This window comes from Daktulosphaira vitifoliae, unplaced genomic scaffold (assembly GCF_025091365.1).
Source record: "Daktulosphaira vitifoliae isolate Bord-2020 unplaced genomic scaffold, ASM2509136v1 Scaffold_5, whole genome shotgun sequence".
Lineage (NCBI taxonomy): Eukaryota > Metazoa > Arthropoda > Insecta > Hemiptera > Phylloxeridae > Daktulosphaira > Daktulosphaira vitifoliae.
The window spans coordinates 2,457,098-2,480,041 of record NW_026099576.1 but is presented as its reverse complement, the minus strand read 5'-3'; the positions used below and the strand labels follow the sequence as shown (position 1 = coordinate 2,480,041).

The following is a 22,944-nucleotide window of genomic DNA, read 5'->3' as shown; positions in this document are numbered from 1 at the left end:
TGCGTATCACGATCGGAATCATATTCATGATTGACCGTCACGTTCAGCTGTAACGTTTGCCGTCATGGACGGATATTAATGTTTTATTAGGTATACAGTCAAAATTCTATTGTTTCGCGAACGTAAACGTTCGTTAAACGGATTGTATTGTTCAATTAGGTATTCGGTCAAAGTTTTATTGTTCGATGAACGTATAAGTAAATATAAATTATATAAATATGAAAATAAATAAATATAATTAAATGATAATTATAAAATATAATTTGCTTCTTACATTATTATTATTAACCCTTTAGCAGGCGCGTGCCTATTTTTAACGTTCATAGTCGCGTGAGGGTCTATCAGACCCCATTTCTAAAAAAGTATAAAATATGTATAAAAAAGTTTATTTTTTTTAATTCAAAGACATTATTTGTTACCAAATGATATATAAATATGGATAAAAATTCAATAATAAAAATTAAAAATAATTAAATTACAAAACTATGTGTATTACTAAAAATTATATTACGAAAAAAAAAAACTTAATTTTCAAAATTTTGGTTTGTAAAAAAATTATTTTAACTGCAAAATCTTATTTTTAAGACGAAAAACAAAAGCTTTTACTATTACAAAATGTATTTTAATTAATTTTTCTTGTATTTCTTTGAGCTCAAACACGGCTTATATTTATTAGTTTTATGTGTATTTACATTTAAATAATCATTTTTCTGAATTGAATTTTTTTATTATTAATATTACAATACATTTAATTATTATGATACGAGTACATACAATTATTCGTTCGTAGTAGCACATCGATTACCGATAATCAATGTGTCCACATTGCGACGCGATGTATTTATTACATGTTTTGTTCTTATTTGTTCCGTGTCATCGAGTAGTGGAAATTATAAATGGATTATTTATTTTTAAAACTTAATTGCACAGTCGGTGATAGATCCACATAATTCCAATTCCACAATATATCGATTATAACATTGCATTTATGATAAAACAATATTTTGAAAAAAATACAAGTCCAAAAAAAAATTATAACATTACAAGTCGCGTGGGGGTAAATATGACCCATTTCAATTTTGATGAATATTTTAAGTCATACATTTTTTTTTCGAAGGTATTTATTTATGAAAATCGATTCAATATTACTATAAAACCATCTTCTAAATTTATATCTATGTACACCATTTATGCAATATAATAAATCCGTTTTTATTTATGTGGGGGTATGCTAGACCCCCACGCGACTGTTTAAGGGTTAATAAAAATAAATATAGATGCTATTCATTTTTATTTATAATGAAATATTAGATTTTAAATAATAAAAAATTTATAAAATAATTATTAAATATAATTTATTACATTATGTTATATATGAATTCATGAAATTTAAAGGTATTATATTTATTTATATTAAATACCTTATAGGGTAGTAGTCCTCTTTCACATGTTAAAAAGTCAAAGATGGTTCTTGGCTAGGCAAATGATGGACGGGACTGATATTATGGTCAGCTTGTACCAGAGATCAGACACCATCAATGAGAAAATCTCGTTGGCACCCTGGGGATCAAATCCGAGACCCCGTGCGCCGTAACGTACGTTTCTATCCCACTAGGCCAGGCTGACCCCTTACATTTATTTATATAAATAAATAATTATATATATATATATATATATAAATGTAATAGCAATAAATTTAATTAATTATGTATATTAATGTAAATCAATATAAATATTATCTATAGAGAATGATCGGTTTATCATAAACCACTCTATTACTCACAAAATAAAAACAAATTATTGGAAAAATGAACTTTAATTTATTTTAGTTATATATAATTCTTAATTTATCAGTTGATAATTCATTTTTACTATTATCCCTTATATTGAACAGGGATATCAACATTATTTTTTTTAATGTTAAAATACATATTTAATTAACATATAAAACAGAAAATTATCTGATTAAGAAAATGAGTGATTGATAACAACTTTTTTGGACCAGTAAATTGGATGTTATTATCGTTTTTATACTTAGGTGGACGAAGAGTATAGTCAGGAAATGATTAGTGATAAAAATAGCAGCACCTACTCCTCACTTTTAATTATGCTTTAAATTGTTAATAACTTCTGTAATCTAAAAGTTGTAATCGATAATTTACTATAAAAAAGTATTAATAAGACTTTTTTTGAATATTTAATGTTTTGCCTATAATTGAATCGATAAATTTTAAAAGAGACTTCTACACATTTTCCAAAAGTAATGCTTAAAATGACTAAATTTCAAAATAGGACTAAAATATTATAAATTGTTAGAAGGTAATAAAAATCAAATAATATGTCTTACAAAAAAAAATAAGAAAAATTTTTGTATAAATATTAAATTTAATGAGTTATATTAAAAAACCCAACACAGGGAAGGTCGCGGCACAGTGGTGACGTGTTATAGTTGGATCAAATATAATGATACCTGACAGTGATTAAAATCACTATAAAAAAAAAAACGCTTCGATGCAAATCTTTAGATAGTGTTTAATTTAAAAAAATTGGTGTATTATTCCAAAAGCTACATGATCTGCTAGTTCCTTATTAATATCCTGATTAAGATAAAGAATGTCGAATGAAAAAGGGATTATTAAAAAATATTATTTCTCATAAAAAAATTGTATTGATCCATATATTTTTCAAAAAGTTATAGCATAATAAAATTAAAAATGTAAAATACAAAATCGAGAATTTTCACACAAAAATAGCATTCGGTAGCCATTTTCACCGTGAAGATAAGTCTGGTCAATTTTTTTTTTTTTAAATTAAAGTATATTACATAAGCTTTAATTTAAGATATATATAAAAGTGTTAGACCTTCCGGAACATTTTTAAAGTTAAGTTGAAAAAGTTAATTTTTTGTGAAAAAGTTGTCATTTTAAATCCCCCCCTGTGGGCAGGTAAAGGGTTAAATTTCTAAAAAAAATATACGAAATGATAGGTAAAGACATCAAGCATCTATAAAAAAAAAATTATATTGATACGTTCATTTTTGAAAAAGTTACGGCAGTTTTTAGTAAAAAAAATTTCGAAAATTTCGAAAATTAGCGATTTTTAAATTTGTAATTTTTTTGGAGGTTTCCCCCATTTACGGGGAACGAGGGATAATTTGTTCAATTTTTGAGAGTAATGTCTTCGACTAGATACGATTGGTAATCTTTTGACGTATCGTTGAAAGAAATCGGTTCTGTGAGAGCTGATAAAAAGTGGTAACAGACACAAAAAAAAAAAAATAAATAAACACATCTTAGTAAAAATAATATATTCTCAGCTTCGCATCGAAGCTAAAAACTGAATATTTTGTAAAAATCTGTAAAATATGATTCTTAGCGCTTTTTAACTATTTTTAAATATTATACAAGGAAATAAAAACATTACAGAAAATATCATAAATACTTTATTTTAGTAAATAATTCGTAAAATAAAATTAGTTAGGTAATTTTTTTTCATAAATATAAAATTGAACTAGTTATGTTAAAAAAACTTTTTTTATGCCCTTATCCGCCTAAATTCAACCCTTTTGAGGGACGGAAAAGGGTGGGTCTAGCAAACTCAAATTTTATACGCACACTTTTATAAGTAAACCAAAAAATGGGGTGGGGTCCTGGCTATAAATTTCCAAAAAAAAAAATTCATGTCCTATAGCTAAGGACCACACTAATGTACATGCCAATCAAAAGATTCTATTTTCTTATGACAAGTTACTTGAGTAGTTGAAGATTTTGAGCTGTATTTATTGTTATAGAGAAATTTAATGTTTTCAATTTTTTTAATAATTCTTAACTTTATCTTTTATTATTTCAAAATATTAAACACACTATTGGCGTAACTATGATATTCATTTATTGGCTGTAATATATCTTTCTAAATTGCAGAAGAAATAAGCAATAAAAAAAATCATCAATATAGTTCAATAAAATAATTTTTAGTTTACACCTCCCTATTCAAGTAAAAAATCCTAGTTTTGTCTCTGGTATGCACTGTATACTGTACTGTTTTGTATGTGACAACCATGAAAAAAATAAAAACCTCAGTTGTATGAACAAATGTGAAATATTTTCAGCCTTCTTTAAAACAATGTATAGTCAAACGAGGTTTGGAGGAGTTTGTTATTCCTAATGACGAACCATCAAAAGTTGATCATCTAATGTTTATAGTTCATGGAATTGGATCATATTGTGATTTAAAGATGAGGCCAATTTATGAAGTCGGTTAGTAGTTGAATAATTAAAAACTATTGGTTTGTAATTTTTTTCATAATTTTGATTTTTTTAGTAGAAATAAAAATTTGTATTAACAATAGAGTCACTAAAATTTTTATTATTATACATATTATATAATATATTATTATTTAAAAAATATACTGTTGCCCAAGTTCCAAAACCATGACTTTTTTGAAATAATCATACTTAAAATATCGATACATATTTTAAGAGTTTTGAAGTAAAACATCTTAAAATTTTATTGTGGAAATGGAATTTCAAGAAAGAATTATAATAAACATTATTAGCTATACAGAAAATATGTGTAATTTTTTTCTGTAAAAAATTTGGATACATGCAAGATTTGTTTAAACTATTTGTATGACCTAGGCACTAATTAAAAAATATTTTTAAAAATAATTTTAACAATAGTGTTGAGCAAAATAGTCTTCAAATTAATTTCTTAGTCCTTTTTTTTTTGACCTTAGGAATAGTGCTTACTGTGCCTAATAGATAATACGATCCTGGATATGTGATTTTGGAATGAAGGTGGCGATATTTCTATCAGTATATTAAAATGAGAATTTTTTAATAATATACTTCTTTCAATTTTAGTTGATGATTTTCGTTCTTTAGCTCAACAATTAACTCAATCACATTTTAAAACGTCACTTAATTCTAATAAAATTGGTAGAATTGAAGTATTGCCTGTCTCATGGCATGAAGCATTGCATAGTGAAAGTATTGACCGTAAACTCAAAAGTATTACATTACCATCAATACCAAGATTGAGAAATTTTAGTAATGACACCATTTTAGATGTGTTATTTTATACAAGTCCTACATTTTGTCAAGTAATTTTTTTGAAATAATATTTTCTTGACAAATTTCGTTCAAAAGAATAAAATTTACAGACTATTGTGAATGCAGTTGGAAATGAAATGAATCGAATGTATAGCCTATACCTTACAAGAAATACAAATTTTAATGGACATGTATCCATTGGTGGTCATAGTCTTGGATCTTTAATTTCTTTTGATTTATTATGGAATCAGTGTCCATCAAGTCCTGGAGAAAAATTTTTAAACAGTGTATTTATTTTATAGTTTATTTATGATGTTAAAGATGCATTGAAATATTTTTTTTATCTTAGGATCAAGAAAAAAGTTCAAATTTTGAAATGGAGAAAGCAGAATTAAGTCGTGGAGTATCTTATGTAACTTTAGGAAAAGCTGGGACCGGACAACCTTATATCACTTATCCTCAATTAAATTTTCAATTAGATTGTTTTTTTGGTTTTGGTTCACCTATAGGTAAAAATAATTGTTTCTTCATTTTATTTTTAATACTTCTTAATTTATGATTCACTTTTATGTGGCCAAAAAAATATTTACATGGGCAATTATTTACATAATTTTAGAAGTAAAATTTGTACTTATTTTGCAATTAAATTTTGTATTACGACCTATATGCCTATTTGTGCACTGAGTGACTATCATCTACAGAATAGTAGCATCCTATCATGATAAATTACGTCATTGTTAATGAATTGGTAAGCTACTAAGGGGTACAAAGGGCAATGCTTTGACGACTTAGTACAATTTTTATGTTAGACTTACTAGAAAAACAATTGAATTCCGTAAGTTCAATAGATTTTATAATCACTAAAATTATATTTGTTCTCTAGTGATAATTTAGAGTGTTTTCCAATTTTATTATAGAAACTTTATATACAATAATTTAATTAAAAATATTAAGCATTATTAATAGAAAAAAAAAATAAAATTATAAAACTGTAAGATATATGGGGAGAGTATTATTCTAAAATAAATTAAATATTTATAATAAGCTTAATAAAAAAAAAGCCATTTATGCATATCTAATATTCCATAAAAATATCTTAATATAGTAATACAAATTAAAAAAATTATGAGGCACAGTTAAATGAAAAATGCTAATTTTGTATAAAAAGTATATATGATAAAAACTTATAATTTGGTAGAAATACTAATGAATATATAAAGATAACTTAAAAATAGTCAAATTCATCATATTTTAAATAGGGTAAGTTGACATACCTTAGATTAATTTGAGTTATATTTAATAAATATATTATATATGTATACCTTAATCAAGAGAAAGACACTTCCTGAGCTCTTAAAAATTTAATTAATTATTAGGTTTATTGTTTCAGTTACCAAACTAGTTATTAATTATAAGCATATTATTTTATATACAGAATAATTAGTTTAACCTAAACCACTTGATTACTTTCAAAATAAATACTGGAAAAACAATTTTTGATTTCTTTTAGGTTCATTTAATTCTTAATTTATCAGCTAATGATTACTTTTTAAAATCATTCAATATAACTTAAAGGCGAGTTATTTTTATTTTTTTAATGGTCATGTACATATTTAATGAACTTATAAAATATGAAATAATCTAATTAAGAAAATGACTGGTTAAAAACAGCTTTCGGACCAGTATTTAAGAAGTTTTTAACAATTTAAAGGAAGACTGGAGATGAGGAGTGGATGCTGCTATTTTTATTTATTCAAGACCGTACTCTTTGTCCCACACAAGTATGAAAATGAGAATAACTTCTGAAGTACTGGTCCAAAAATTGTTATTGATCAATAAACTTTCTAACTAAATAATTTTCTATTTTATAAGTCAGTTAAATATGTATGTAGCCATTAAAAAAGAATAAAGTTGACTCCCTTTTAAGTTATAAGAGAAGAATTCTAAAAAGTCATTAGCTGATAATTCAAGAAATATTTGTAACTAAAAGAAATCAACATTTTGTTTTCCAATGTTGTATTTATTTTACAATTAAACGAGTTATATCACTGTGTATAGACTATTCAAATACAAATAACAAAAAAATTAACTTTCTATATTTTATTTTTATTCAAAAATCCTTTTGTACTTCTTTAATTTGAATAAGACTTGAAATTTTAAATATTTTTTATTCTTTGTTAATATTATACAATATTTTTAGTAATTATAACAAGTTTTCTGGATTGGTTTCTCCTATAGTAATAAGGAACATTTTTTTTTTTTAACAGACATACAAAATTAACTTGTCATTTTTGTTCTTTTTAAGTTAAACACTAGTTTGAATTGAAATGTGGAAAGATCAGTTTTATCCTTTTTAAATTCTGTTTATAACTGTTGTTTAATACAGCAGTAGTTTAACATAATCTAGTCCCTTTGAATAGGGGATTAGAATGCTTCTTTGGCCTCTCTGTCAATCATAAGAGGCAACTAATGAGGTTGCATCAGGTCGAGAGCCGGTGTAAAATTTTGTCAAAAAGTATGAGGAGTCCTGAACAAAACTTAGAAGGATTGTCCCATCTTGGATTTACGAGGGGACAATAGGTGAGAAGAAATAAAATAGTTAATAATGGAGAAGGACTGAAAAATAAAGTGTTTGATACCAATAAATCTAATACAAAGAATGGTGTAGGGATAATAATGGATGAGGAGATGAAAAGTAAAGTTGTTGAAGTAGCTAAGAAAAGTGACAGAATTATAGTCATAAAATCAGGGGCGTCTTTTCAACTCTTTTTGTTGGTACCAAAATTTTGTAAGGCCATTTAACCTTATATATCAGGCCATAATTATTGACACCTTATAGAGATAGAACATTTTTGTAAGGCCATTTTAAAAAAATTTGTATATTGTTATAATTTTTTTTTAAGAGGAAAAATTATATGTAGTCTCCTCAAAAAATTTGATTGCCTCAACCTTTATGGTGCTACAAAGTAGAGCTAAATTAACATAGAAAATTTTTTAAAAATATTTAAAGATAAAGAAAACGTACAGGAGTGTGTAAATTATAGAGGCATAAAACTTATGAATTATTGTATGAAAATCTGGGAAAAGGTAATAGATAGGAGAATGAGAAATGAGATATCGGTATCTAAGAACCAGTTTTGATTTATTCCTGGTAACTCCACTATGGAGCCATTATTTTGTGTAAGACAACTAATAGAAAAGTATAGGGAAAAGAAGAAAAAGCTGTGTATAGTATTAATAGATTTAGGGAAAGCATATGATAGAGTCCTGTAAAGGTAAATTAATACAATAGAGGATATGTATGATGGCATTTGTATCAGAGTAAAAAGTGTGGGAGGAGTAACAGAAGATTTTAGAGTAAGAGTTGGAGTGCACCAAAATTCTTTAATGGGATCAAGAGCCCATACCTTTTTTATAGTCATGGATGAAATTACTAGAGAAATACAAGGTGAGGTGTTGTGGTGCATGTTGTTCGCCGTCGATCTAGCGTTAATAGGACAAAATAGAGAGGAAATCAAACGATAGAGGTGTGGAGGTCTGTTCTTGATGAAAAGGGTTTAAGATTAAGTAGGAGTAAGACAGAGTATATAAAGTATGAGTTTGACAAAGAAGAACACGAGGTAGGTGAAATGAGGAGATTAGTGACAATAAGCAATGACGTGATAAGAGAAGTGGAAAGTTCAAGTATTTAGGATCAGCTATACAAAAGCACAAGAGTATTGACGTGGATGTAAGTTACAGGATTTAGAGTGAGTGGGTGGATCGTCTGGTGTGTATTGCGATAAGATAATTCCAATGAGGCTGAAAGGTAAATTTTATAAGATTGTAGTGACACCAGATATGTTATAGGGTTCAGAGTTTTGGGTGGTTGACAAGAAAGTAGAGCAAAGAATGAATGCAGCAGAGATGAGAATGCTTAGATGGATTAACTAGAGAAGATAGGATAAGGAATGAACATATAAGGGAAGTCTAGATGTAGCGTCAATCGTGGTTGTTTGCTAGATCAATGATGGACAGGACGGGTATTATGGTCGGTTTGCATCAGATATCAGTCACCAATAATGAGAAAATAACAAGAAAAATATTGTTGGTACCCTAGGGATCGATCTCGGGATTTCGTTTGCTGAAACATACGCTTTTACCCACTAGGTCAGGTCGACCCCTAAAAGATAATACTAAAGATAATTACCTTTTATATTCTTGATACAGGGTGATTCACTTATCACTAAATGGATATAAAAGTGGATGAGTGGAGTGACTAGAGAAGATAAGATAAGGAACGATCATATAATAAGTATATGTTTAGCATCAAATGTGACAAGATGAGAAAAAATAGACTTAGATAGTTTGGTCATGTTATGAGGAGAGAGAATCGGAAGCTGTAAGAACAGTTATAAAAATTAATGTTGAAGGAAAAAGAAGTAGAGAAAGACCAAAAAAAAGACGGAGGGATGTTATGGAATGCAATATGAGGACGGCTGATGTGAGCGTAGATGATGTGACAGATCGTGTCAAGTAGAAATTTAGGATAAGGGTGTTCGGCCCCTAGTAATTGGGATAAAGGCGAGGAAAAAGAAGAAAAGAAGAAGATTACTTATTTAAATATAAATAAGATTTAACCATTATTGTATTAAATTTGAAAATAACTAAACTCAATAAATGTTGTCATTATTTTATTATTTTGTTTAAAAAAACCTGGTTAAACAACTATTTATTTATTAATTTACTTGTTAAAAGCTATTCAATACTAATTGGACTCTTACCCTATCAATGGTGTAAAAGTACGCTTTTATTTTCCATTTTATTTCGGTTATTAACTTATTAAATAAAGTTCATATCTCAGTATTCATACTTCATTTGTATTTTTTGACAATTTTTCTATATAAAAAAAAAAATAGTTTATTATAACCATATACAAGTTATATAGAGAGTAATTTTTATAAAGTTAAAAATATGAAAAAGAATTTTTTTACAAAAATCGTATTTTAGCTTCGATGCGAAGCTGAGAAGGTATTGGTTTTACTATGATGTGTTTTTTTTTATTTGTGTCTNGTTCATACTTAATTTGTATTTTTTGACAATTTTTCTATATAAAAAAAAAAAATAGTTTATTATAACCATATACAAGTTATATAGAGAGTAATTTTTATAAAGTTAAAAATATGAAAAAGAATTTTTTTACAAAAATCGTATTTTAGCTTCGATGCGAAGCTGAGAAGGTATTGGTTTTACTATGATGTGTTTTTTTTTTTTTTTTTTTTTGGTGTCTGTTACCACTTTTTATCAGCTCTCACAGAACCGATTTCTTTCAACGATACGTCAAAAGATCACAAATCGTATCTAGTCGAAGACATTACTCTCAAAAATTGAACAAATTATCCTTCGTTCCCCGTAAATGGGTGAAACCTCCAAAAAAATTACAAATTTAAAAATCGCTAATTTTCGAAATTTTTTAAATTTTTTTTTACTAAAAACTGCCGTAACTTTTTCAAAAATGAACGTATCAATATAATTTTTTTTTATAGAAGCTTGATGTCTTTACCTATCATTTCGTATATTTTTTTTAGAAATTTAACCCTTTACCAGCCCTTTAATCTTAAATTAAAGTTTATGTAATATAATTTAATATAAAAAAAAAAANTGAAATTTTCGAAATTTTTTTTTACTAAAAACTGCCGTAACTTTTTCAAAAATGAACGTATCAATATAATTTTTTTTTATAGGAGCTTGATGTCTTTACCTATCATTTCGTATATTTTTTTTAGAAATTTAACCCTTTACCAGCCCTTTAATCTTAAATTAAAGTTTATGTAATATAATTTAATATAAAAAAAAAAAATTTTGACTTTATTTCGTTTTCACGGTGAAAATGCGAACCAAATGCTATTTTTGTGTGAAAATTCTCGATTTTATAATTTTCATTTTTTACTTTGTGTATTAAGTGCTATAACTTTTTAAAAAATGTATGGATCAATACAATTTTTTCATGAGAAGTAGTATTTATATACATCTTTCATTGGACATACTTTTTCATTAAATCGGACCATTTCCCTTAATACAGGGGGGGTTCAAAACATAAAAATGCATAGAGAAAGTAGAACTTTTTCATCTTAATTTTTGAAAGTGTGTTTTTTTAAATCAGACCCTTTCCCTATATACGGAAGGGCAAATATAAAAAATGCATATAGAAAGTAGAACTTTTTCAACGTAACTTTTGAAAGTGTTCCGGAAGGTCTGACACTTTTATATATATCTTAAATTAAAGCTAATGTAATATACTTTATAATGGTAAAAAAAAATTTCGGACTTTATTTTATCTTCATGGTGAAAACAGACATTAAACTTAATAAAAAAAATACGATTTTTGTAAAAAAATTCTTTTTTATATTTTTAACTTTATAATGCTATAACTTCTCGAAAGATGTATGGATCAATATAATTCTTTTTTTTGTAGATGCATGATGTCTTTACCTATCATTTGGTATATTTTTTTTATAAATCTGACTTTTTACCTGCCTACAGGGGGGGATTCAAAATGACAACTTTTTCACAAAAAATTGACTTTTTCAACTTAAATTTTGAAAGTGTTCCGGAAAGTCTGACACTTTTATATATATCTTAAATTAAAGCTAATGTAATTTACTTTATTATCGAAAAAAAAAAATTTCGGACTTTATTTTGTCTTCACGGTGAAAATGGCTACCAAATGCTATTATTGTGTGAAAATTCTCAATTTTATTTTTTACATTTTTAACTTTATTATGCTATAACTTATTGAAAAGTGTATGGATCATCACAATTTTTTTATGAGAAATAATATTTTTTAATAATCCCTTTTTCATTCGACATACTTTTTCTTAATCAGGATATTAATAAGGAAATAGCAGATAATGTAGCTTTTGGAATAATCCACCAATTTTTTAAAATTAAACACTATCTAAAGATTTGCATCAAAGCGTTTTTTTTTTTTATAATGATTTTAATTACTGTCAGATATTATTATACTTGATCCAACTATGCCACGTCACCACTGTGCTGCGACCCCCCTGTGCTGGGTTTTTTTTAAATCGGATCATATCCCTTAATACAGGGGGGGTTCAAAACATAAAAATGATTAAAGAAAGTAGAACTTTTTCAACTTAATTTTTGAAAGAGTTCCGGAAATACTGATACTTTTATATATATAAAATTTTTTTTATTTATTCATGCTTAAGTCAAAAATTTACATTGTAAAATAATAATATCGGTTTGCTAAAAAATATTTTATATTTTATATAATAAAACATTGAAAAATTGGTCAATGCTTGAAAAATACTTAACAACGACTAATTTTCAAAATTGTTTATTTTATGAAAGAGTTGATGACATTGTTTTAGGTAATTTATTTGTAAAAATGAGAAAAATTTTTTTAGCTAACCATGAGCATTTAAAATTTTTATCAAAAACGTTTTTTGCAGTTGGAATTTTCCGATTTTAAACCAGAAATTTTTAACAGGTGTGCCCAAAAAAACATTCTAAAGATTTTTTGAAAATTTTGTTGTTGAAATATGACAATGTTATGTTGCTTTTATATGATTAGAGAATTTTTTAATACGGATTATTAATGAAACATGATGTATTTAAGGTGTTAATCAATTATTACCTCTAAACATTTTATAAATTTTATTCTACTTAATAATTTACTGTTAATCTAATAATATTCTGTTTTTTTAGTTATATCACATATATATGAATGTAACTTATGTGTCACATGGCTATTAAATTTACTTTTATTTAATGAAAATAGAATACACACAGATTTTCATTAATTAAACGATAAACTTTTTTTTATATCATAAATACATTCTCTCTTAGTCATTTATGTGTTAAATTCCACTATAAACAACAGTTTGCTACTTTTAGCCTTAAAATAAATTCGCTCTTCTCATAAATTATTAATTGTATAATTTAGTATGTTAATATATTCATTAATTTTTTTACAGGTATGTTTGTGACAGTACGTGGGATTGAAAGTTTGGGAGAAAATTTTAAATTTCCTACATGTCCTGGATTTTTTAATATTTTTCATCCTTACGATCCTGTTGCTTATCGAATTGAACCTTTAATAAATCCTGAATTTGAAAATATACCTCCTGTTCAAATTCCTCATCATAAGGGTCGTAAAAGAATGCATCTAGGTAATTTAAAATTAACCTATAAATTGATGTTTTTTATTTCGTATAGAAAATCAAATGTTAAACGAGGGAAAAATCTCTGACTTGCATTCAAATAATGTTTAAATGAAAGGAAGATGCCACTGTATGAAGATGTTGGAAATGATAATTGATATGAGAATTAGAAGTGAGACGTTTGCTTCAAAGAATCAATAGTTTATAGATAAATATAGAAAAAAAAGGAATTTAATATAGTTTTATTGGTCAAAAGATGATTATGGTAAAATTCTTAGAGTAACAGTAATGAAAGATTTGATAATGGTGTAATTGAATAAATGAATGAGGGCTGAGGAATAGAGGAAGAGAATTAACTAATAATATGTGGATTGAGGTTAAAGAATGTGAAATTGAATGATTGATGTCTGCAGAGAAAAAACCATCTATTATTATTTATCACCTTGAATACAATGGAGAGTGGACAGAGAAGAGAAGATACAGGGTAGAATTATGTAAACAATAATAAATAAAAATATGTTTAAATTTAGTCTATAAAGTACTAACACTGGCCACTCGTTTCTCTTAAAGTAATAATAGTTTGGAAAATTATTTTTGGTATTTTTAGTTACAATAATTTTTTAATTCACCTCTTATACTTTATAAGGGTGTCAACTTTTTTTTTTAATTGGCATTATAAATATTTAACTAGCTTATAAAATTAAAAATAATAAAATTAAGAAAATAACTGGCTGATAACATCTTTTTATCTATTATTTCGGAAGTTATTAACATTTTTAAATGGAAGTCAGTTGTAGGTTATTTTTATCTATATTTCTTATGCATTTTTGTACTGTGTTACTCTTTCAATCCAGGCAAAATAATATTCATAACTTCTAAATTACTGGTTTAAAAGTTGTTATCAGACATTTTCTATTTTTTAGGCTACTTTATTACACATGTGTCCATTTAAAAATAAAAAGGTGAAACTCTTATTAAGTATGTAGAATTAATTAAAAAAATAATTAATAACTGATTAATCAAGAAATATATAGAGCTAAAAAGTGTTAAAAGAATGAATCATCTATACAATTTTTTCTGTCAAAATTAAATATATTTTTTAATTTTTCATTAATATTAGTCACTAGTTGATTATTAATTTTTATTTTACTTTCAGAGTTAAAAGATACAATGACACATGTTGGAGCTGCTTTAAAGAACCATCTAGTACAATCTGTAAAAACTACATGGAATACATTTTATCAGTTGGCAATGTTTTCTAAAATGCCTTCTGAATCAATCGAGTATAAACCACGAAAGGTAAACAAATTTAAAAAATATGTAGCAATTATTATGTACTATTTTTAGTTTTAATGTTTAGGTATTTAATCAAGAAATAACCTCACAAGCAACTTCTTCAAATAAAGAATCATTAAATAGCCTTAAAGTTAAAGCTGGACATTTAAATAAAGGAAATCGAGTAGACTATGTATTGCAAGAAGCACCTCTTGAAAGTTTTAATGAATATTTATTTGCTGTTGGCAGTCATTTATGTTATTGGTGAATAATACAAATATATATACAGAGCGATTTATTAAAAATAAGACACTCATTTTCTCAGAAACAATTGAACATTTTAGATTTTTGTAAAGAAAAATATTTTTTGAATCAAAAAACTACAATATGTTGTCAAATAATTCTTTTTCATCCCTTCAAGAATAAAAACCTTATGTTATTTTCATAAAATTAAAACCTTTATTTTTACTATAATAATATGATAGAAAAAAGATTTTTTCTATCTATTATTTCCACACTGGTCATTCAACAATGTATGATAGTAAACTTGTATGGAATATAATAGTATGCGCTATTAATAGTCATCAATGACTTCTGAATACAAAACAGTAGAATAATAATAGAAATTTGATTTAAAAATACATAAATGTAACACGCAAAAAAACAGTGATGGTTGATCAGATAAAAAAAATTATAAGAACAAAATTGTAAATCTTTACAAATTTTATAGTTTCTTTTTCATGAAAAATAGTAATGTTTGAAACTAGCTTTTTACAGATATGATTATCTTAATTCTTTATTACAAAATGTTAGAAATATTTTTGTAAGTTAATTACAAGTATTCGAGAGTTACAAGTTAAGTAACTTTACAATAGTTACAAATTAAGAGTGATAACTATTATTACTTTGTGTGATTGTACCATTTATATCATATTTCTTGTTGAGATATTTGTTAATAAATGAGCTTATCCATTATTATTCACGCTTAAATTTATAAAACAGATACCTATTTAATTAATAACCTAACATGTTATAGAGAAAGTTTTTATAATGTATTCAATAAACTTAATTTTCTACTTGTTTTCGCGTCAATTACAGATGCTCGTTTAAAAGTTACTAGTTATCATGAAAAAGAAATTGCTACTGTCGCCAATAAATAACTTAAAAAGATTAAGTGTACTTTTGTCGTTTACATACTTGGTCCAACGTTTGATACCATGAAAAAATTAAAATTTTAAGAAATTTCAAAATGTTATAGAAACATGACTACTAACTTAAAATAGAGTTTTTGGTATAAAAATTATTTTTTGTAATTGCAAAAAATAACATAAAACAAATTTTAAATATAGACCTATAGTTTAAAAATTGACTAAAAAAAAAAAATAGTGTTATATAGGCCATACGTTAAATAAGTCATCAGTTAGATCTGTTACATTCTATATATGTAAATATTTAGGCTAGATTTAGTCTGGTCCAAATGAAAAAAAATTAAGTAAGCCTGACTTAATCTGAAATTTATTTTATTTGGTACAACCAGACCAAAATTTATAAGTAAAATGTTTGTCGCGATCCAATTCAATATTCCTTAAAAATATTCACCATATCTGTTATAGTCAATTTTATATTTTAAAATTATTAATGAGTAATATTTTAAATTTTTTACAGGGAATCGGAAGATACAATATTATTAGTTTTAAAAGAAATATACTCCGCATTAGGTGTATCACCGGATAATCAAGTGCAACATGCTATGTTACCATTTGATATATCAGATGAAAATAGCTCAAACTTTTCATCAAGTATGCAATTTGAAGAGCCTCCAGGTTTTAATTTATCATTTAGCTCATTATCACCAATTTTTGATGAGAAACATGATAAATGATTAGAGAAAATTTTGATTATTGAAATCATTTAATGAAAATTATTTTTAGTTTTTTTAGTATATTTGTTTGTTTGTTAAAAAGTTTATATAATTATAAATTATATATTTTTTTATTTTATGTAGTGTAAATAAATAAATATAAATATTAAACATAACAATCTATCACAGTTACATTATGAAAATATTAAATAAATATACAATATAACAATAACATACAATATATATATATATATATATATATATTCGTAAAATTTCCCCTTATTTTATTTCTTAAACTTCAGATTATGATAATAAATAAATTATATACATATAGGTTTATATGTATATATATATAAAACTAATTATAATTAATCTAAAATTTTAACTCAAAAATATACAGTTGAAATTATTTGTAACTATTAAACGATAGAACCATATTAATATAATTTATAAAATTACAAGAATTTATATTTTTACTTAAATATGTAAATGTTAATTATGTTTTAATACTATTTTAAGATTTTAAAAATTATTATAATAAATAAAATTTATAAAGGTTAATATTAATTAAATATTGATTCAATTCTGAATACAAAAATTAAATTCTATACTATACATGCTAAAGGTTTATTTTAAAAAGTGTTTGTATCAAAATGACATACAAATTTTATAAATAATAAATCAAACTAAATTTTTTATTAAAATTATTAAAAAGAAAATGAAAGACATTAACACTTCTTTTTTTAAACGTCTAGTAAATTACTTTAAGAAGGTTTAGTTTTTAATGTTTTTCTTAATGTAAACCAAGGGTGAAGTAGCAAAATTCCGCCAACGCAATAAGTAATTTCTGGACCAATAGACCAATATGCTATATTAAATTAAAATATATTTTAAAATTATACAAATAATAGGTAGACGATTAAAATTAAAAAATTGCAATAGAAATAAAAAGCATATAAAGAGTTATTTTTATCATATTTAGTTGTTAATAAGCCTACTTTTTTAAAATTTGGCAGCTTACAAAGCCTTTGGGGTGAATCCAGAGATTTTTCAAGTAGCATTGAAAAATATTTATAGACATCAAATAAATTCTTTTTTTCTAATATTTTATTTTAAAAGATTTTTTTTTAATATGTGATATAATAGTTTAAGGTAGTGGATACGACTTCTGTCTTTATTTGGCTATTCCACTAAATAGCTTGAATATAAAATCATTGTTATANTGGATACGACTTCTGTGTCTTTATTTGGCTATTCCACTAAATAGCTTGAATATAAAATCATTGTTATAGTATACAGATACTCAAAGGAAAGATTTTGTTAAGTTAAATCAAGTTTATCGTAATACAAGTTTCATTTTTTCACATGGCTGTTTGATAATCCTATCAAAATTAATTTTAAAACTTAAAAGTCAATTTAAAATTATTACTCCTAACTATTTTTTTTACAATATATAATGCTTAAAAAGGAAAACTGAATTATTTTAAGATATTTATTTAAATTATTTAGAAATAGCAAAGCAAAATTAAATAACAAAATCCAACCCAATTTACTTTATTTATCAAAAATAATTTAATTACTTATTGGAATAAGGTACTATAGAATACTGGCACTCAATTAACATATTGAGTGCTAATATTTCAATTACCATTACAAAAAATTTATAATTCTGATAATAAATGACAAATTATTCATTATTAAAAATAAAACAACATTATAGGTAATTTAAAAATCAAGATTCAAAATTTCAAAAAATTTTTTAAATTAAACGAATAATTTTTAGTATAACTCAAACCCAATCTAACATGAGTCATATTAAACCAATCATATAAATAAAATTTTATCGTAATTAAAATCAGTGTAATAAAATACTTCATGTAGTTATATATGAAAATGATTGGGAAATTTATAAAAGAAATTGATTTTTTTTATGGAACAATTCCTATATAAAAGACATTTGTTTATCATTAACTATTAAATTTTTATATTTTACGTCTTTTTATGCAATAAAGCATATCACACTTCATACAAAATCTCAAAAAAAAATGTTGAATGAAAATCTTACATAATGAAGCAATAACAGGACCTATGGCACGAGCTAAAGCTCCTAAAGAACGAAATGTTCCCATAGCTTTTCCTTTATGAGCATCAGATCCATAGTGAGATGCTAAAGTTGTCATACATGGAACAACAATAGAAGTTGCTAGAAAAAATACAGTTTTAAATTAAAATAAAGTTATTAATAAAAAAGTTGTTCACTCACAAAATGCAAAAAGAATTAGTCCAAAAATAAATAAAGATGAAGAGTTTGATATTCCAATACATAGAAAAGATGGCACAATTAGTAGTAGACCCTTAATTAAAAAAAAAAAAATTACATTCAACTGATAAAAAATAATATTAAAATATATACTACCATAGTTGCAGTTTTAGCTGTTTGAGATGGAGGAATTTTTCTAACCCATCCTCCTTGTAAAAGTGCCATTGTAATTCCTATACCAAAAAACATCCAACCTTGTTGCATAGAAGAATATCCAAATTTGTTATGTGTTAAAAAAGTCAACGTAAATTCCAAACCAGAATAAAGGAATAAATAAATAAAATAAATATTTCCTAATGTACATAATTTCTCGATTTCTAAATAAACAAACAAAATCTGATTTATTTAATTAATTAAAATTATAATTTTTTTATTTTTAACTATCACATGCTGTTGTATTAACTTTATTATAAGTTCAATTAAAAATGGTGACACAGTAATGTCTTTAAGAATTATTTGAACAAAATAAATAACTACTAAAAATTTTTAGTTCTAGATATCAATAGCTTAGTTAAAAACTGCAACAACTTCAAAAATCGAATTTTCTAATATAATGATTTAAAAAGAATTTTATGTTACTTCCAATGTAAAATTAAATTTTAAAAATAATATATTTTGGAAAATACTTTACAATATTGCTATATTGAGAAAGATTTATAAACTCTAAATGTTTAATAATGAATACAACTTGGTGATCAAACTCAATATCTAAATTTTTTGTTGTTGGAGTTTTGGACCGGGGAGTCAATGTAGTAAATGGTTCCTTTCTAAATAAGTTAATTATCTTATAAAACATAAGAAAATGGTTTAAAAAATACTTATCAATACAAAGCTAAAGAAATATCACAAAGATACTTAAAACAAAATTCACCTCATAATTAAAACTTAATGAGAAATTCAGTAGAGCATGTTTAAAGAATTACCCTGAAAATAAATATGTTTTAGAATGAAAATATTGTAAAAAAATAATATTGAAATCCAAAAAATATAAATAGTATTAATATTTGAACTTGAATTGTTTGTTATTATTTTAAACTGAAGATTATTTTTTTTTGTTAATAGTAAAATTACCAAACTAATATTATATGACATACCATGTGATGGAATAAGTCCATTAAGAAGTTTGAATTTGAAAAGATCTACTATATTGATGTAAGTAAAAGCTTCAGATAATTTACTAACAACTGAACCAGCTCGATTATTCTAAAAAAATATTACAAATAAAACTAAGTATAAAAGTATTAAATTTAGTATTGTACATATTTATATTAAAAAACCTTAGGTAGAGTTTCTTTAAAAGTAAATATCACGAAAATAATGTTGATGACAGTTAATGCAACAGCTAATAAAGCAGGCTGAACAAACCATGCTCCTTCTTGGGAATGTGACCATTTAGCATATGCAGCTCCAATCATAGGTCCTAATACAAAACCAATTGAAAATGCTATGCCTATCATTGCCTGGAAATTAAATTAAATTATTTATTATTCATAATTCAATTATCAAAAGATTAAAAATTAGTTAGTAAACAATTACTTTAAAAAACAACAATGTTAGATTTAAATACTTATTTAAAATCAATTCATCAACACTAAGCATTCACATAAGGTCCCACTAGTTTATGTTAAAAAAAGTATAACAAATCCATAAAACTTCAACATTTTAATAATTTGTAAAATACAACTTATTTTTTGAAAATTCTAATATTAAATCTTTTACCAATAACTTGCACAATATTATAATACAATATACAGATGTTCAATAAGTAAGGAGACAGGTAAATTGTTACTAGCAATATGAACAATACTCTATTTCAAAATTACTGGACACCCAATATAAGTAAATACTGTTTAAAAGAATAAGTTGAGGGGATATACAAAATGTTTGTTAATTTATAGTACAAAAGAAAATTTAAAACTATTATAAATAAAGTATTTCATTTTACTTAATATACTTGAAGATATTGCAAGAGCACAATTAATAAGTTATTTTACATTAATGTAAACTTAAATTTTAATATTTAAGTGCATGTTTGACAAAATTGAGTTAGTTGTATAAATGTATAACAATTTGTTTAAAATAAATTGTATATAAATTTGAAAAGTAAAAGCTCAATATTTGAGCCACTAGTTTAAATTGAATAAGTAATAACAAATACTTTAAAAATATTGCAAACAGCTTACCTAAAAAAATGGAAAAATACATCTAATATCTTAAATTTTACACTGACATATCAATTATAATTGGTAAATGGTAGTAATAATAAAAACAAAAGTTATTAATTTTCTTACTAAACCAACTATATACATAAGTATATATATTTGTATATTTAATTACCATTCCTCTTCCACGTTTTTCCTTTGAATACACATCTGTTACGATAGCCATAGATAAACTGACATTACCTTTGCTTAGTCCACCAATAACTCTAGCCCATATGAATAATGAGAAAGTTGTCGCTCTTGACCAAATAATATAAGAAAATAGTATCCCAATCTAAAAAAAACTAAAACTATCAAAATAACCCATTGAAAGTATTTAATATTATGTATTACCAACCAAACATAATATTAAAACTGGCTTACGACCATACACATCACTAATTCCTCCCAAAATAGGAGAAGAGGCAAATTGCAAAAATGAAAAAAGTGATCCAAGAACACCTAAAACAATATTTTTAATAATACTATAGCAAAAATATAATTTTAAGAATATATTACCACCAAATAGCACGCCATTAAATCTATCTGGAATTCCTACAAGATTTTGAAAAACACCAACATGTCTTTCGATCCATTGATATAATCCTTCAGAATCATTGTTTTTATAATAATCCATTAATGAGGGAAACAATGGTAATATCATTGTAAATGCCAGTAAGTCAAACAAAAGAGATATAAAAACAACATAGCTAATATTTCTTGAATTTTTGGTATCCATATGGAACAATAATACTTTAAAATATTAATATACTAGTAGTATTTAGAATTATTGATGAATAAATTTGAAGATTTCGATTATTCAATTGTTTTTATTACATATAAAATTATCTCGAAACGCTTTTACTATTCATGTTAAATACAAATGAACGATGATCATTAATGCAAGAATACTTTCACTTTTTGAAATGAAAGTTGATGTTTCAAAATGTATTAAAATGTTTTACGTTTATTTAAAATACTAATAAATAATAAAAATAATAGTTAGAGAAATATGAATCCAGTTAAAATTACTTGAACATAAAAAAATTTTTTAATTAGTTTTATAATTTAAATTTCATAACGGAGAAAACACCGAAAGTTTTAAAATTTGGCACGTAAGCGCCGCTAAACATGCGCAACTTTAGTGGTGATTATATAATTTGTTACTCCTTTTGTTTATATGTATATATATATTTATGGACTTAGCATATAGATAATAAAAAAATGTATTGATAACAAAATGTCTATAAAAACAAAAATATAAGATTGATACACCGAGATAGATAAACAATATTTAATAGTACTGTTTATTAATTTTGATGGATTAACGTGATTGATTTTTTTAATTTGAATTGTTGTATTAACTTTATGTTGTTAATTATTAGGCTTAATGAAGACCTAATATTCATCTTCAGGTTGAGTCTTGTTTATCACTGTACAAGTCTCAAATTTTCATTAGTTTTCACAAAATTAAAAAAAAAATTACAGTTTAAATCAACTTTCAATCAACATTTTATTGTGACTCCATGATAAATTATACATTTGTTGAAAGTTATAAGGCTTATTCTATCTAACGCTAATATATCTTTTTTTAATTTGGATAATCAATAATTTTCTCAATTGTAAGCAGCCTAATATAAATTGCTTAGTACTTCATGTGTTTAGTATTTTTAATACATGAATGTTTATTAAAATGATTTATTTTTCCAAGTTACTACATTGATTTTATATCTCTTACTAAAATGCCATACTATGTAAAAATGATCAAGTAAGCTAAATTTTATACAAAAAAATTAATAATTTATAGTAATTATTTTATGTTTGAAAGTTTTATTAATTTTTTTCATTTTACAAAGATAATTTTTCTAGATAATTAATTAGAGATTATATACTACATTTTAAATTAGAAGTTATTAAATGGTGGCCTGTAGATCAATTTTACACAGCTTTTCGACATTTTATTATCATACATATTATGTCATTGTATGTTAAATACATGTACTTTAAACTTTAATGGCTTGTGAAAAATTTCTAGATTCCTAATATGGCCCTTCAAAAATATTAATTA

General features: G+C 24.7%; 3 protein-coding genes across 8 annotated transcripts in view; 2 read left to right on the top strand and 1 right to left on the bottom strand.

Annotated features, from left to right (window-relative positions):
• Positions 1-16,534, top strand: part of LOC126908330 (phospholipase DDHD2-like) — a 29,968-nt gene extending 13,434 nt beyond the window's left edge. For 3 of the 4 annotated variants that reach the window (XM_050690294.1, XM_050690293.1, XM_050690292.1), the window contains exons 7-14: positions 4,109-4,256; positions 4,863-5,101; positions 5,162-5,338; positions 5,401-5,560; positions 13,034-13,228; positions 14,376-14,518; positions 14,580-14,758; positions 16,160-16,534. In XM_050690294.1, coding sequence (XP_050546251.1) covers positions 4,109-4,256; positions 4,863-5,101; positions 5,162-5,338; positions 5,401-5,560; positions 13,034-13,228; positions 14,376-14,518; positions 14,580-14,758; positions 16,160-16,376 — 1,458 coding nt within the window. In that variant the 3' untranslated portion in view covers positions 16,377-16,534. The remainder of the gene's footprint in view (positions 1-4,108; positions 4,257-4,862; positions 5,102-5,161; positions 5,339-5,400; positions 5,561-13,033; positions 13,229-14,375; positions 14,519-14,579; positions 14,759-16,159) is intronic. The other variant, XM_050690295.1, reaches the window with a different exon arrangement.
• A 495-nt stretch (positions 16,535-17,029) lies between these two features.
• On the bottom strand, positions 17,030-21,840 carry LOC126908343 (major facilitator superfamily domain-containing protein 10). The gene is made up of 9 exons (XM_050690333.1): positions 21,396-21,840; positions 21,235-21,338; positions 21,013-21,171; positions 19,953-20,135; positions 19,770-19,878; positions 18,772-18,992; positions 18,619-18,709; positions 18,421-18,558; positions 17,030-17,223 (listed from the first exon to the last, which is right to left on the bottom strand). The coding sequence occupies exons 1-9, from the start codon at positions 21,613-21,615 to the stop codon at positions 17,120-17,122; spliced, it is 1,329 nt and encodes a 442-aa protein (XP_050546290.1). The 5' UTR covers positions 21,616-21,840; the 3' UTR covers positions 17,030-17,119.
• Positions 21,841-21,885: 45 nt separating this feature from the next.
• The window catches only part of LOC126908349 (palmitoyltransferase ZDHHC16), a 33,965-nt gene continuing 32,906 nt past the window's right edge, over positions 21,886-22,944 (top strand). For 2 of the 3 annotated variants that reach the window (XM_050690344.1, XM_050690341.1), the window contains exon 1: positions 22,144-22,644. In XM_050690344.1, coding sequence (XP_050546301.1) covers positions 22,619-22,644 — 26 coding nt within the window. In that variant the 5' untranslated portion in view covers positions 22,144-22,618. Of the gene's footprint in view, positions 22,024-22,143; positions 22,645-22,944 lie in introns of those variants that run through there. The other variant, XM_050690343.1, reaches the window with a different exon arrangement.

What these genes read in the sequence shown, in the direction of transcription:
- LOC126908343 (XM_050690333.1), bottom strand. Translation starts at nt 21,615, where the DNA reads ATGGATACCAAAAATTCAAGAAATATTAGCTATGTTGTTTTTATATCT. An exon ending in CAGTTTTAATATTATGTTTG is followed by an intron (nt 21,172 to 21,234) that starts GTTGGTAATACA and finishes AGTTTTTTTTAG; the next exon opens with ATTGGGATACTATTTTCTTA. An exon ending in TCCTGTTATTGCTTCATTAT is followed by an intron (nt 17,224 to 18,420) that starts GTAAGATTTTCA and finishes AATTTAATATAG; the next exon opens with CATATTGGTCTATTGGTCCA.